The sequence below is a fragment of the Sorex fumeus genome, unplaced genomic scaffold, assembly GCF_029834395.1.
Source record: "Sorex fumeus unplaced genomic scaffold, SorFum_2.1 ptg000045l, whole genome shotgun sequence".
Taxonomy (NCBI): Eukaryota; Metazoa; Chordata; class Mammalia; order Eulipotyphla; family Soricidae; genus Sorex; species Sorex fumeus.
This window is the reverse complement of record NW_026606102.1, coordinates 18,605,769-18,622,672: the sequence shown is the minus strand read 5'-3', so window position 1 is coordinate 18,622,672 and position 16,904 is coordinate 18,605,769. Positions and strand designations below refer to the sequence as shown.

At 39.8% G+C, this 16,904-nt stretch overlaps 1 protein-coding gene across 1 annotated transcript in view; it reads right to left on the bottom strand.

Moving 5' to 3' along the window:
* LOC130031013 (selection and upkeep of intraepithelial T-cells protein 1-like) overlaps window positions 1-4,918 on the bottom strand; it is a 53,193-nt gene extending 48,275 nt beyond the window's left edge. Inside the window, exon 1 of the mRNA XM_056122225.1 lies at window positions 4,864-4,918. Within this exon, the coding sequence (XP_055978200.1) occupies window positions 4,864-4,918 (55 nt within the window). The remainder of the gene's footprint in view (window positions 1-4,863) is intronic.
* Window positions 4,919-16,904: the final 11,986 nt, after the last annotated feature.

Below are 16,904 nucleotides of genomic sequence, written 5' to 3'. Positions count from 1 at the left end.
CAGACTGAGGAAGGTCACAAGAGACTGTGGAGGCCAATTCTCATTGATCAAGGGATCTATAAAACAGGAAATACTTACAATACTAAATGTATATGAACCTAATAAGGGACAAACAAAGTACTTAAAACAACAACTTGGAGAAAGAGGGTGATAGCAACGAAATACAGGAGACTTCAATACCGCTTTATCACCTCTTGATAGATCAACCAGACTCAAGCTTAGCAAGGACATACTTCATCTGAGGAAAAAAAATGGAAGAAAGGGACTTAGTAGATATATACAGGACACTTCACCCTCAAAAGGCTGAACTTCTTCTCAATTGTGCATAGAACATTCTCCAAGATAGACCACATGCTCAACCACAAAACATACCTCCATAAAATTAAGAGGATAGAGACTGTATCAACAATCTTCTCAGACCATAATGCGCTGAAATTAGAAGTAAATCACACACAAACAGAAAGTCAAATCAAACACCTGGAAATTAAACAGATCACTTTTGGACAATGAGTGGCTTAGAAGAAAATCAAAAGATTCCTGGAAATGAATGAAAATGAGGACACGAGTTACCAAAACTTATGGGACACAGCAAAAGCTTTGTGAAGAGTAAAGTTTGTGGCTCTACAAGCAATCCTCAGGAAGGAGGAGTGAGCCCACATAAGTAACTTAACTCACAGTTTAAGAGCTCTGAGAATGACCAAAAAAAGACCCCAATCAGAATAGGAAGAAGCACTATCCTCCCATTGTTCATCAATTTGCTCAAGCGGACACCAGTAACATCTTACAACAAATTGTGAGGCTTGTTACTGTTTTTGGCATATTGAATATGTCACAGGGAGCTTGCCAGGCTTCGCCGTGGGGGCGAGATACTCTCAGTCGCTTGCTGGGCTCTTCAAGAGGGGCGGAGGAATCGAACCCAGGTCGGCCATGTCGGCCACGTGCAAGGCAAATGCCTTGCCCGCTGTGCTATTGCTCCAGCTTAGAATAGGAGGAAGGAAATAATAAAACTCAGAGCAGAGATTAACGAGATGGAAACCCAAAAACCAATCCGAAAGATCAATGAAACCAAGAGCTGGTTCTTCGAGAAAATAAACAAAATCGATAAGCCTCCAGCAAAGCTCAAAAAAGAAACAGAGAGAGAAAACCCAAATAAACCGAATCAGACATGAAAAGGAAGTCATTACAACAGAAACTACAGAAATTCAAAGGATCCTCAGGGAGTACTTTGAGAAGCTTTATACCACAGAACACGAAAACCTCGAAGAAATGAATAAATTCCTAGATTCCTGTAGCCTCCTAAGGCTGAACCAAGAAGACCTGAAATACCTGAACAGACGAATCACCATCAAGGAAATTGAAACGGTAATAAAAATTCTCCCCAAGTACCTTCATGATTGGCCCAGATGGATTCACTAGTGAATTCCTCTAAATTTTTAAAGAGGACTTATTGCCAACCCTCTTTAAGCTTTTCCACGAAATTTAAATATCAAAAACACTTCCAAACAGTATTTATGAAGCAAATATCACCCTGATACCAAAATCAGACAGAGATACCACAAAGAAAGATAATTACAGGCCAATATCCCTGATGAACACAGACGCAAAGATCCTCAACAAACTATTAGCAAATAGAATCCAAAACTCATCAAAAACATGATACACCATGACCAAGTGGGATTCATCTCGGGGATGCAAGGATGGTTTAACATTCGGAAATCAATCAACACAATATATCATATCAACAAAAGAAAAGATAAAAAACCATATGATCATGCCAGTAGATGCAGAGAAAGCATTTGACAAGATCTAGCACCCATTTATGATAAAAAAAAAAAAAAACCTTGCCAAAATGGGTATAGAGGGGACTTTCCTCAATATACTTAAAGCCATCTACCACAAGCCTACAGCAAGCATCATCCTCAATGGGGAAAGGGAACTGAGAGTCCACCCTCTAAGATCAGAGACAAGACAAGGATGCCCACACTCTCCACTGCTGTTAAATATAGTACTGGAAGTACTTGCTTGCATTAGTGGTAAGGCAAGGAAAAGATATTAATGGCATTCAAGTAGGAAACGAAGAAATCAAGCTCTCTCTCTATTTGCAGATGATATAATACTATACTTAGAGAACCCTAAAACCTCTATCAAGAAACTCCTAGAAACAATAGGCTTGTATAGTAAAGTTGCGGGCTATAAAATCAATACCCAAAAGTCCATGGCTTTCCTATACACAAATAGTGAGAGAGAAGAAAGTTACATGAAAAAAAATCCTGTTCACAATTGTGCCCCAGAAAATCAAGTACCTAAGAATCAGCTTAACTAAGGAAGTAAAAGACCTATACAAAGAAAACTACAAAACGCTATGTCAGAAAATAAAAGAGGACACGAGAAAATGGAAAGTTATCCCCTGCTCATGAACCGGGAGAATTAACATTGTCAAAATTGCAATACTTTACAAAGCACTGTACAAATTCAAGGTGATCCCTATAACGATGCCCATGACATTCTTCAAAGAAACAGAGCAAACATTACTGAAATTCATATGGAACAATAAGCCCCCACGAATAGCTAAAGAAATTTTTGGGGAAAAGAAAATGGGAGGAATCAACCTCCCTAACTTCAAACTCTACTACAAAATTAAATAGCATTGAAGTTACTAACTCTACTAACTTCAAACTCGATTAAAAAATTAAAAAAGCATGGTACTGGAACAAAGGCAGAGCTGCAGACCAATGGAACAGGATTGAATATACAGATATCTCCCGCCAAACATCTGATCATCTAATTTTTGACAAGGGAGCAAGAAATGTGAAGTGGAGCAAAGAAAGCCTCTTTAACAAATTGTGTTGGGAAAAACTGGAGAGCTACATGCAAAAAAAATGGGCTCAGATCTCTGCCTAATACCATGTACAAAAGTAAGATCAAAATGGATTAAAGACCTCAACATCAGACCAGAATCCATAAAGTACCTTGAAGACAAAGTTGGCAAAACCCTCCATGATATTGAAGCTAATGGTATCTTCACAGATGTCATGCCACTGGCCAAGCATGTGAAAACAGAGATAGACAAATGGGACTATCTTAAACTAAGAAGCTACTGCACCTCAAAAGAAACAGTGACCAAAATACAAAGACAGTCTACGGAATGGGAAAGGATATTCTCTCAATAAACATCTGACAGGGGGTTGATATCAAGGATATACAAAGTACTGGTTGAACTCCACAAGAAGAAAACATCCACCCCATCCAAAAATGGGGCAATGAAATGAACAGAAACTTTCTCAAAGAAGAAATCTGAATGGCAAGAAGGCACATGGGAAAATGCTCTACATCATGAATCATCAGGTAGATGCAGATCAAAACAACAATGAGATATCATCTCACACCACAGAGACTGGCCCACATCCAAAAGAACAAAAGCAACTGGTGCTGGCGTGGCAAGAAAGGAACCCTCCTTCACTGCTGGTGGGTATGCCGAAAGGTTCAATCCTTTTGGAAACCGTATGGACGATTCTCAAAAAATTAGAAATTGAGCTCCCATTTGACCCAGCAATACCACTCTTGGGAATATATCCCAGAGGGTCAGAAAAGTATAGTCGAAGTGACATCTGCACTTGATTGTTCATTGCAGCACTGTTTACAATAGCCAGAATCTGGAAAAAAACTGAGTGCCCGAGAACAGATGACTGGTTAAAGAAACTGGTCAATCTACACAATGGAGTACTATGTAGCTGTTAGAAAAGATGAAGTCATGAAATTTACATGCAAGTGGTACTACATGGAAATTATCATGCTAAGCAAAATGAGTTAGAAGGAGAGGGAAGACATAGATTACATTCATCTGGGGAACATAAAGTAACAAAATAGGAGACTAACACCCAAGAATAACTGAGATAAGTACCAGGAGATTCACTCCATGACTTGGAGGCCAGCTGCACATATTAGGGGGAAAGGCAGCTCAGATAGAGAAGGGAGCACCAAATAAAGGGTGTTGGGAGGATCCTCCCAGGATGGGAAATGCATTCTGAAAGTAGACTATAGACCGTACATGATTGCCACTCAATGCCTCTTTTGCAAACCACAGCATCCAAAAGGTGAGAGAGAACAAAAGGGAATGCCCTGTCACAGAGGCAGGGTGGGTTGTAGGGGAAGGGGTGTGCGAGGGATACTGGGATCAGTGGTGGTGTAAAATGGGCACTGGTGGAGGGATGGGAACTCGAAGATTGCATAATTGAAAACAGAGCACAAAAATTTGTAAATCTACAACTGTACCTCATGGTGTTTCACTAATAAAAATTTTTTAAAATTCCAAATGGAATCAGACTATCGTATTCTTTGTGCAAAATTCTACTTAACAGAGCAGGGGAAAGGGGCTGCAAATTTTAAGAAGAGACAACAACTAACTGGGAACTCTTTGACACTATTGCGTCAACATGGGAAGATGCCGTCATTGACAACATTGACGAGGAATATGATTGACTGGTTCAGCACCTCCATGATTGTGCAAGGAACACTGAGAGATAGCCACAAAAAGACTCCTATCTTCGATAACTCTTGAGCTCATCACCAATGTAGCTTGGCGTTAGCCTCAGGAAACTGCAAGCAAACATCCGAGCTCCCAAAGCAGTGCAGAGAAGCGATAAAGGAAGACCTCAAAGAGAAAAGAGCAGAAGTGCTGGCAGATGTGGCAAAAGCTGGGAAAAGAATTCACAAACCCGCCTGTCTTTCACTAACTACAAGACCAAGATGACTACCCTCCGACATCCTGATGGATATATCACATCTTCCAGAAAGGCAATGAAGAAGATTATCCATGACTTCAACTCGGATCTCCTCGATAGCCATGTCCACCTGCCCACATACCAATTTCCGCAGGATTGATATTTCGTTCCCAACATCCTCCCTTCCGAAACGTCATTTCGTCAATAAAGAAGCAAACAGCACACGGCCCTGACAAGATCAGACCTGAACACCTGAAGAACCTGCCATCAGTATTCATTAATACACTGTCTCAGCTCTTCACACACACTATCTATCTGAATGCAAGGTTCTGGTCCAGATGGAAAACCAGCAGGACTGTACTACTGTAAAGAAGGGAGACATCCACGAAATTGGTAACTATCACCCCATCTGCCTGTTGTCTGTCTTCTACAAGCTGTTGACTCACTCGAGTCATCCTGAATAGGATTGGCAGAATACTAGATGAAGGACAACCATGCAATCAGGCTGGTTTCCAAAAAGAATTCAGCACAATCGACCATATCCACACAATATTCATGCTCATTGAGGTTTCTTGGGGGTTCAAGATGCCGCTCTGTCTAACGTTCATTGATTTAAAGAAGGCCTTTGATTCTGTTGAGACTGAAATGGTCATTTTGCCCTAGCCAAACAGGGTGTTCAAATTCAATACTTCAGGATCCACCGTGAGCTGTATTGGGGATTCACTACCAGGATCTCACTGTTCTACAGGGAGGTGATCATTGATGTCAAGAGAGGGGTTCGGCAGGGTGATACCATTTCACCAAAACTCTTCAATGCCACCCTCGAACATCATGCAACAACTGGTATGGGAGTGAAGATAGGATGGTTGGCAACTACACCACCTCCGCTTCGCTGATGACATCATTCTAATAACAACAAACATCAGCCAAGAGCCACAAATGCTGGCCAACTTCGACCATTTGTGTGGAAAGGTCGGACTACAGCTGAATCTCAAGAAGACAATGTTTATGAGAAACAGTCTCGTTTCTAACGTTCCATTCACTCTCAAAAGTACGAACATCTCCGAATGCAACAGTCATGTGTACCTAGGTCGAGAAGTCAACATGAACAATGACCTGGCACTTGAGTTGTGCAGGAGGAAGAGAGCGGCTTGGAATGCCTTCAAGAACTTTGAAGAAATAGCTAAAAGGACGAATAACCTCCGGTTCTGCGCACATCTCTTTGATTTCACTGTTCTTCCTGCATTAACATATGCCTTAGAGACCTGCACCCTACGAAAACAGGATGAGAATGCTATTCGTGTCTTCCAAAGAGGAATCGAAAAAGGTGTGCTTGGAGTATCATGCTTCACTCAAACAAGAGAAAGAATCCAGAGTTCTGATCTCCATCAACGATCAAGAATCAGGGACGTGTCTCATTTGCCAAGGCATCAAAAATCAAATGGGCTGGACACATAATGAGATTTGGAGATGACCACTGGACTAGAGCCATTACCAACTGAATTCCACAGGATGTTAAAAGATCCCGGGGCCACCCAACTATGGGATGGTCAGACTTTTTTGTCAAGTCCCTTAGGTTTGAGGCTGTTTGTTTTCCTAGAATGAGCAGATGCCATTGGGCATCACTAGCGTGTGACAGGGACGAATGGAGACATTACTGGTGTCCGCTCGAGCAAATCAATGAGTAACAGAATGTCAAGTGATCAAGTGACAGACCAATATCCCTGATAAATACAGATGCAAAGATTCTCAACAAAATACAAGCAAATAAAATCCAACAACTCATCAAAAAGATCATACATCATTACCAAGTAAGATTCATTCCCAGTATGCAAGGATGATTTTAACATTCACAAATAAATCAACATAATACACCGAATCAATAAAAGGAAAGACAAAAAACATATGATCATATCAATAAATGCAGAGAAGTCATTTGACAAGGTCCAGCACACATTTATGATGAAAACTCTCAGCAAAATGGGAGTCGAAGAAACTTTTCTCAGTATAGTCAAAGTAATCTACCACAAGCCCACAGCAAGCATTATTCTCAATGGGGAAAAGCTGAGAGCCTTCCGTCTAAGATCGGCTACAAGACAAGGTTGCCAACTCTCACTACTTCTATTCAATGTAATATTAGAAGTACTTGTCATAACTCTTAGTCAAGAAAAGAATATCAAAGGCATCCAGATAGGGAAGGAAGTAGTCAAGCTATCACTATTCGTAGATGACATGATACTATACTTAGAGAACCCTAAAGGCTCTACAGAAAAGTCCTAGAAATAATGGGATTGTATAGCAGAGTGGCAGGTTACAAATTCAGTACCCAAGAGTCCATTACCATGCTATATACAAATAATGAAAAAGAAGAAAGAGATATTTAAAAACAATCCCATTCACAACTGTGCCCCAGAAACTTAAGTACCTTAGAATCAGCTTAACTAAAGAGGTAAAGTATCTATGCAAAGAAAAATACAAAACATTACTTCAAGAAACAAAAGAGGACACTAGGAAATCAAGGCACATCCCCTGCTCATGGATTGGGAGGATTAGCATTGTCAAAATGGTAATACTCCCCAAAGCATTATACAGATTCAATGCTGTCCCTATAAGGATACTTACTACATTTTTCAAAGAAATAGACAAAACACTCCTGAAATTCATATGGAGTAATAAGCCCCTACAAATAGCCAAAGCAATCGTTGGGAAAAAGAAGATGAGTGACATCACCTTCCCCAGTCTCAAGCTGTACTACAAAGTGGTAGTAATTAAAACATCATGGTACTGGAACATAAACAGACCTGCAAACCAATGGAACAGAGTTGAATATTCCGACACAGCCTCTCAAGTATAAGATCACTTAATCTTTGACAAAGGGGCAAGAAATGTGAAGTGGAGCAAGGAAAGCCTCTTCAACAAGTGGTATTCGGAAACTGGACAGCTACATGGAAAGAATGAACTCAGGCCTCTGTATAATGTCAAGCACAAAAGTCAGATCAAAATGGAATAAAAACTTCATTTTCAGACCTGAATCCATAGGCACATGGAAGAAAATGTAGGCAGACCATGACATTGAAGCTAAAGGCATCTTTAAGGATGAAACACCACTGACTAAGCAAGTGGAAACATATATATATAAACAAATGGGACTACAGTATACTAAGAAGCTTCTGTACCTCAGAAGAAACAGTGACTAAAATACAGAAAGAGCCCACGGAATGGGAAAAAATATTTACCCAATACCCATAAATAGGGGCTTAATATTCAGGATATACAGGACACTGGTAGAACTTTGTAGCACTGTAGCACTGTCCTCCCATTGTTTATTGATTTGCTTGAGTGGGCACCAGTAACGTCTCCATTGGGAGACTTGTTGTTACTGTTTTTGGCATATCGAATACGTCACAGATAGCTTGCCTGGCTTTGCCATGTGGGTAGAATGCTCTCAGTAGCTTGCTGCGATCTCCAAGAGGGGCGGAGGAATCAAACCTGGGTCAGCCGCTTACAAGGCAAATGCCCTACCTGCTATGCTATCGCTCCAGCCCAACTTTACAAGAAACAGACCTCCAACCCCATCAAAAAATGGGGAGAAGAAATGAACAGAAACTTTCACAAAAATAAATTCAAATGGCTACGAAAATGCTCTACATTGCTAATCATCAGGAAGATGCAAATCAAATCAACAACGAGATACTATCTCATACCACAGAGACTGGCATACATTCAAAAGAACAAGAACAACCAGTACTGGTGCGAATTCAGGGTCAAAAGGACTCTCATTCATTGTTGGTGGGAATGCCGATTGGTCCAGCCTTTTTGGAAAACAATATGGACGTTCCTCTAAAAACTAGGAATTGAGCTTCCATAAAGTAAGTAAGTAAAGACCCTCCCGTTGTTCATCGATTTGCTCGATCAGGCCCAGTAACGTCTCCATTGGAGATTTTGTTGTTACTGTGTTTGGCATATCGAATACATCACAGGTGGCTTGCCAGGCTCTGCTGTGCGGGCCAGATACTTTCGGTAGCTTGCCGGGCTTATATCCCAGAGATGCAAAAAAATACAGTAGAAATGATATCTGCACTTGTATGTCTATTGCAGTACAGTTTACAATAACCAAAATCTGGAAAAAAAACTCAAGTGCCAGAGAATAGATGACTGGTTGACGAAATATTTCTACACAATGGAATACTATGCAGCTATTGAAGGAGATGAAGTCTTGAAATTCACATATAAGTGGATGAACATGGAGAGCATCATACTAAGTGAAATTAGTCAGAAAGAGAAGGACAGACATAGAACGACTACTCATTTGTGGAATGTAAAGTAGCATAATATGAGACTAGCACCTATGGACAGTAGAAATAAGGGCCAGGAGGATCACACCATGGTTTGGAAGTCTGCCCCACGTGCTGGGGGAAAAGGCAGTTGTGACAGAGAAGGAACTACTAGTAAATGATGATTGGAGGGATAGCCCAGGATGGGAGATGTGTGCTGAAAGTAGACCAAGAACCAGACACAATAATCTCTTAGTATCTGTATTGCAAATCATAATACCCAAAATTAGAGAGAGAGAGAGAGAATAAGAAGGATTTTACCTGCCACAGAGGCAGGGGATGGGGTAGGGTGGGGGTGGCTGGTGGGACACTGGGAACAATGGTCGTAGAAAATGTGCACTGGTGGAGGGATGGGTGCTCGAGCTTTGTTTGACTGAAATGCAATCATGCAAGTTTGTAACTGTATCTCATGGTCACTGTCACTGTCACTGTCCTCCCGTTGTTCATCAGTTTGCTCGAGCGGGCCAGTAACGTCACCATCGTGAAACTTTGTTGTTACTGTGTTTGGCATATTGAATATGTCACAGGTAGCTTGCCAGGCTTTGCTGAGCGGGGAAAATACTCTTGGTACCTTGCTGGGTTCTCCGAGAGGGGTGAAGGAATAGAACCCGGGTCGACTGGTCGTCCGCATGCAAGGCAAACACCTTACTGCTGTGTTATCTTGCATTAATATTATTTGTGAATAGAATAAATCATGGGTTAGCAGCATTTCTGTACTTGAGATGGTTCTTAGTATAAGCAAAGTTGACTAGGCAGAACAACTTGTTTGATCAAACATCAATTGGGATATTGCTGTAAAAACATTCTTTCAATGTGATAAATATGGGCTGCAGAGATAGCACAGCAGGTAGGATGTTTGCCTTGCATGCGGCTGACCTGGGTTTGATTCCTCCATCCCTCTCGGAGAGCCCGGCAAGCTACCGAGAGTACACCACCCGCACAGCAGAGCCTGGCAAGCTACCCGTGGTGTATTTGATATGCCAAAAACAGTAACAAGTCTCACAATGGAGACGTTACTGGTGCCCACTCAAGTAAATGGATGAACAATGGGACGACAGTGCTACTTATATAAATGCTTATTTGTAGTCTTTTAGTAAAGCATAATATACCTCCATTATATGGGTAAATATTACACAATCAGTTGAAGGCAAAAAGTGAGAGTGTTTCTGCATCAAGCCTATAACACAGAAACCCTGCCTGTGCTTCTTGCCTATGCTTATAGTTTACTGATTTGTCTAAATAAGTTTCCCTGAGCCCACCAGGAGTGATCTCTCAGAGCAGAGCAAGCAGTAAGCCCTGAACACAGCAGCATATAGCCCAAAATCCAAAAATGAAAAAAATGTTGAGACTTTAGAGAATAGCTCACAACGTTAAATCTCACCTGAATCCCCAGTCTGCTGAATGAAATATGTGGTCTGCTTCACATATTATATTTTTAATGTAGGACTACTGTTATTTTTTCAGCCATTTATTAAGCTGATTGAATTGGGCATGAAATCCACATTACTTTTTTTTAAATCCCTGTTACATATAGTTACAAAGCTTTCATGTTCAAGATTCAGTCATACAATGATGGAACACCCATCCCTCCACCAGTGCACACTTTCCACCACCATGTCCCCAGAATATCCTCCCAATCCCAGTCCTAACCCTGCCTCCATGGCAGGCAATTTCCCCAATACTCTCTACTTTGGGGCATTATGTTTTGCTCAAATTTTCTCACCATCATTCAAGCCTGCCTGCCAGGGGAAGATGATAGATCATTTATTGTCCCTTGCTCATTTCACAGTGGGTAGGGAGGGCATTTGCCTTGCACATGGCCAACCTGGGTTCGATTCTTCTGTCCCTCTAGGAGAGCCCAGCAAGCTACTGAGAGTATCCCGCCAATTCACAATTGCACTTCAAAAACTCAAATACCTGAGAATAAACATAACAAGAGATGAAAGACTTTTTATAAAGAAATTACCTTTATTTCAAATAATTGTTACTTTAGATAATGTAAATCTCTAATCTTGGCCTAATATCTAAGGCCAGCTGAGCTACCAGTACTAACTCTAAGAATTGTTCTGAAGTATCCATCTAGTCACTAGAAAATATATGCTACATAACACCACAGATGTTCTCCATGAGATGTGCCCCACACCAAATTAGAGCCATATTTTTTGTTATGTGAGTGATTCCCACGAGAGAAATATACGGCTCTCTTCATCAGAGATAGATAAAAAAATAAAACCAGATTACTGGATATTCTATTCTCACATTCATCAGACTATTTCAGAGAACCAAAACTCATAATTCTTCCTTCCTTTGACGATCCATCTAATACAGCTCTCATAGAGCTTTGCTCCCAAAGAATTCTTCTTAAACCCAGTCAAATAACAACATAATTTTTATTGTCCAAATTCAAACTAAATGAGAAATATAATAAAATTTTATAGATGTATAGAGTTAAATGGAATCTTTATAAACTATTATTATAAGACAAGTTTATATTAAGTATTTGAGTAAATTGACAATTCAATCATGAATTCCAGTGCTGGGTTGATTTATCTGCTCAGGTATAAGTCGTGATAGTCTGCTCCCATAGAGACACTCAACTAGAAAACTTACTCCATCATTGAATGCTGAACACATTTTCTCTATGAGTTATCTGTTCCTTAGATAGATGGGTGAAAGTTTTAGGAATAAACAAACTCCATTTATGATCTTTATATACCACGAAGCATGGTGAGGACTATTAAGAATGTAGAGATTATTCAGTGATGTTATTATTGAAGACCATAAACAAAAGCAATAAATTCTTCCAATAACAAAATGGATTTGATGAAACAAATGATAGAAAAAAGGAATTTTTAAAAGTGCATTCCTTAACTTACCTGTTAGCTCAGTTGATTAGAGTGTGGTGCTAATAAAAATGCATTCTTCATGGCAAGACTCAAGTGTCTCATTTGTGCTTCCTCATATCAAACACGGCAACTGTAAGCTCTGAAAGACCTCCTTCCTACATCTGAGGGGAAGCAACATTTTTTCATATTATTTTTCATATTATCAAAAATAAGATTAAAAAAGTATGATCCTATCATGCAGGGGGAAAAGTCATGAGTTGTAAACACATCCTTTATTATCAACACTGCCCTCTTTCCCCTTCCCAGCAATATTATTAAGCTCTATAGTCAATGGGGGGGAAATGGGATTTTCATGTATACCAAGTCTTATATCTGCATCACCTCTTGTTATTTCTCTAGCATTAATTTCTAGGAATATGAAGTTGCCGTACTAGTAACTTAAGGCTTTCCATAAATTTGTTCAGTTGCTTTCCAAAAACAAATACAGAGGTTTACATGCCCTCTCCCCCATACCATCATTAATCACCACATTTGTGCTGTAGCATGAGCAGGAAATAAGTCTCTATTATGTTAAATCTGTAAAATAAAAGAGGTGTACAGCGTTGAAAATATTATTTCTTTATTAACTTACTAGAACTCAATGAACTAGAAACTATTATTAGCGCCATTTTATAAACAGACTTAAAGAGCTTAGGATACTGGCTTGAAGTTATGGGGCTGGAAAGTAGATGTCTCTGACTCCAGGTTATCAGCTTTGGATCACAATTGGCCTCGAAAAAGATTTACAAAGATTACATGAGGCTTAAAGTTACATGAGATATAAAAGGCATGAGATGAGAATTCTGTTGGGGAATAGTCCCAGCCCCTAAGTGCACTGGAGTTGGATATGTTTGTCTATTAGTCACTCATTCATTACAGTTAAATTACTGGAACCAGGAAAGACTGACATGGAAGAATATAGTTCATTTGCTATGTCCAAGATAGCCTTTTAAACCTTCTCTCTCCTTCAATTTTATTATAGTACAATAACATTCCCCTCTCTCCCACCTACACATTGGCTATTTGCCAGTGAAAAAACCTTCTCAGTTATGATTCACATTCAAATACAAAGAAATCCTATTTAAAAAATTCAAAGAAATTCATGGAAGGACAACATTGCATACTTTCCTAGGAGCAAAGTCTTGCACGAAGCTCTTACACTTAAGAAAATGGAGTTGATCTTTCAGTCATTAGGTAGTCATCATATTGGTGGTAATTTAATGTGCAAAATCAAGCTGATCCCTGCTCTGTGGAGCTCATGAGAAAATCCTGAGAGCAAAGAACAAGTGGGTGAGTGCCAGAAAATTCACTGCCAAAGGTAGCACCTGCAAAGGCCCTGCAGCTGGGCAGTATAGGCTTTGCCAGGAAATTCAAGACCCAATGAGTGAAGTATAACACGAAGAATAAAGAAACTTTTAGGTAAAATAAAACACAAGGGCAGACCCTGCAGGGGCGCAGGGACTAGCACACTACATTAAGGAGTACTAGATTCGCTTTAATATCATGGAGAAAAGAGGGGAAAGTTTTAATAGAGTATGGAATTTGAGAGTAACATGACCCAGATTTCCATTTGGAAAGTTCTCTCTGGTTCAAGAGTACAGAAGAAATTCCAGAAATGACCTATCAGTAAACCAGCAAGCAAGGAAACCAGTTACTAAAGGATCCCTTTGTCCTGCTTCATACTAAGTCAGGACAGATTTCAAGTGAACATTTGATCCCTACTGTCAGATTACTCTCTTCCTCCAACCATGTTCTGCTTTGCAGAGATATTCTTCTCTCCTCGCTTCAAATCCCAGAGGATAAAACATGATCACCAAGTGCTGCTTTTTTGTGAGCCTTAATTTATGCCCTAAGCTGGGCTACCTCTTGGTTTACTCACATCTACTCTTCACACTATATAAGTAATCTTTCTAGATCCTACAAATAGCAAGCTTAAAAGTTATTCTATCCAGTGCTAAAGTTATTCTGACACGAAGAATGTAATACCATTAAAAAAGTGGTTTATCAAATGGGACTACATCAAATTAAGAAGCTTCTGCACTTCAAAATAAACAGTGACCAAAATACAGAAAGAGCCCACAGAATGGGAAAGAATATTTACCCAATAACATTCTGATAAGGGATTAATATCCAGGATATACAAGACACTAGTAGAATTGTACAAGAAAAAAGCCTCCAACCCCATCAAAAAATGGGGAGAAGAAATGAACAGAAGTTTCCTCAAAAAAGAAATACAAATGGCCAAAAGGCACATGAAAAATGCTCCACATCCCTAGTCATCAGGGAGATGCAAATCAAAACTACAATGAGATATCATCTCACACCACAGAGACGAGTACACATTCAAAAGAACAAAAGTAAGCAATGCTGGTATGGATGTGGGGGAAAGGAACACTCTTTCACTGTTGGTGGGAATGCCCACTAGTCCAGCCTTTCTGGAAAACAATATGGGAGTCCATCAAAAACTAGAAACTGAGCTTCCATATGACCCTGCAATACCACTACTTGGAATATATCCTGACTATGCAAAAAAGCACAATAGAAATGACATCTGTACCTACATGTTCATTGCAGCACTGTTCACAATACCAAAATCTGGAAACAACCCAACTTCCCTACAACAGATGACTGGTTAAAGAAACTTTCTGGTTAAAGAAACATCTAGCAATGGAATACTATGCAGCTGTCAAGAGAGATGAAGTCATGAACTTTGCTTATAAATGGAAAGACATGGAGAGTATCATGCTAAGTGAAATGAGTCAAAAATAGAGGAACAGACATAAAAGGACTGCACTCATTTGTGAAGCAACATAAAATGAGGCTGACACCTAAGGATACATGGGACAGCTAGATAAAATTAGGCTGACACCTAAGGATACATAGGGCAGGTAGATTGTTCCATTGCTGGAAGCCTGTATCATGAGCAAAGGGGAGATGGCAGCTTAATACAGACAGAAGGAATCACTAAGAAAATGATGGCTGGAGGAACTGGTCAGGATAGGAGATGTGTGCAGAAAGTAGATAAAGGACCAAACATGATAACCTCTCAGTGTCTGTATTGCAAACCATAATGCCCAAAAGTAGAGAGAGATTATGGGGAGTATTGTCTGCCATGGAGGCAGGGGAAGTGTGGGAAAGGGGGGGTATACAGGGGATATTGGTGGTGGGGAATGTGCACTGGTGGAGGGATGGGTGCTTGATCAATGAGTGACTGTAACCCAAACGTGAAATCTTGTAACTATCTCACGGTGATTCAACAAATTTTTTTAAAAAGTGGTTTATTTACCAAGCGTCTCCACAACAAAACTATGATCTTGGCATTATAGCATCAGATATACTCCATTTTCAACTTGATTTTCCTAAGGCTAATTGTTAAGCTTTATACTTTCATAATTAAATATAATCTTAAAGGATCAACTCAATTACAGCAGGTAATAATAACCTCCTGGTTTCTGAGTCTCAGAATAGCAATTAGCTCTCTTAACTAAACAAATAATCCTTTGCATAAAGTCTTTATTTCATGAAATGCACTTGTTGAACATGGCCTAAAATAGAAATAAATGGTTAAATCTATAAAATTTCTTCATTTGTTATGACAATCATAACATAAGCCATTAGAAATCACTAACATACTTTTATTTATTATGTTCTGGTTTGAAAAAATATTTTTTTGAAATCCCAGTATGACAAAGTTTGTCTGCTGAGTCAAAGACATAATTGGTGTCCCATGACTGTCTCATCTTCAGGGTCTCTTGGATCTGCCTGTCAATGAATACTGAAAATATTCACAACATGTTACATCTAGCATGAGTTACATTTCATGACTCTATCAGTCTGTACATCTTCCTCCCAATATTCAGAGTATGGTGATGTTAAATTAGAGATGGGAATATATTCGCACTCCATTAATTTTTCTGTCTTTGGAGGAACAGTTGTTCCTCATGCCTCTCCTCATGGACCCCAAAGCCTTCCTTTGCATATGGGTGCCCTTTGGTCTCTCTCCCAATGATTTTGAGTAGGGTTCTAAGGAGAAACTTCTATATTTTCCACCAAACCCAGATTTTCTTTAGTTAAGGAGATATCCCTCTTCTGGGGCGCAAACAAATCTGTTTGAAATCAGAGCAGTGCTGTTACCCAAATGTTAGTTGCTATGAGACAGTGCTGATTATTCTCTAAATGTGAGCTGTGCTGGGAAATGCTGAAATGTGCTGTTGCCCCACCTTGTGACCACTGCTTGATCTAACCAATTCATAGTGCTAAACTCTTAAATTAAGAAAAAAATAAAGATGTCAAATAAATCTACCTTTTCACTTCAAGGAATTAGAACAAAATAGTCCCAATAAGTCAACGGAAGTAATTAACAATAACAGAGAGAAAACATGTAAAGGTAAGTGAAACAGAATAAAAAGAACATAAAAGTTCAATGGGTCAGAATTTTTGTTTGATTTGTCTTCCGGTTTTTGGGCCATACCTAGTGACTCTCAGAAGGAACTCTCTCTCACATCATATTCAATTGAAGGTTTTGCTTGACCCATGTCACTGTTGTCCCAAAATCCAAACGGGATCAGACCACCCACTCTTTCATGCAAAATTCTACTTCACTGAGCGGGGAGAAAGGGCTGCAAAGTTTAGGAAGAGAACTCCCAGAACAACCACCAAATGGGAGCTCTTTGGCACTATTGCGGCAATATGGGAAGATGCCATCCTTGACAACATTGATGAGGAATATGATCGACTGGTTCAGCAACTCCATGATTGTGCGAGGAACACCGAGAGAGAGATAGCCACAAAAAGATGCCTATCTGGTGTTCCCTATCTGAGCTCCCTTTTCCCCTAGCATGTGTGGTTGGCCTCCAAGCCATGGAGTAAAATTCCTGGTACTAATCTTGGCCATTCTTGGGTGTTAGTCTTCTATTTTGTTACTTTATGTTCCCCAGATGAATGCAATCTTTCTATGTCTATGC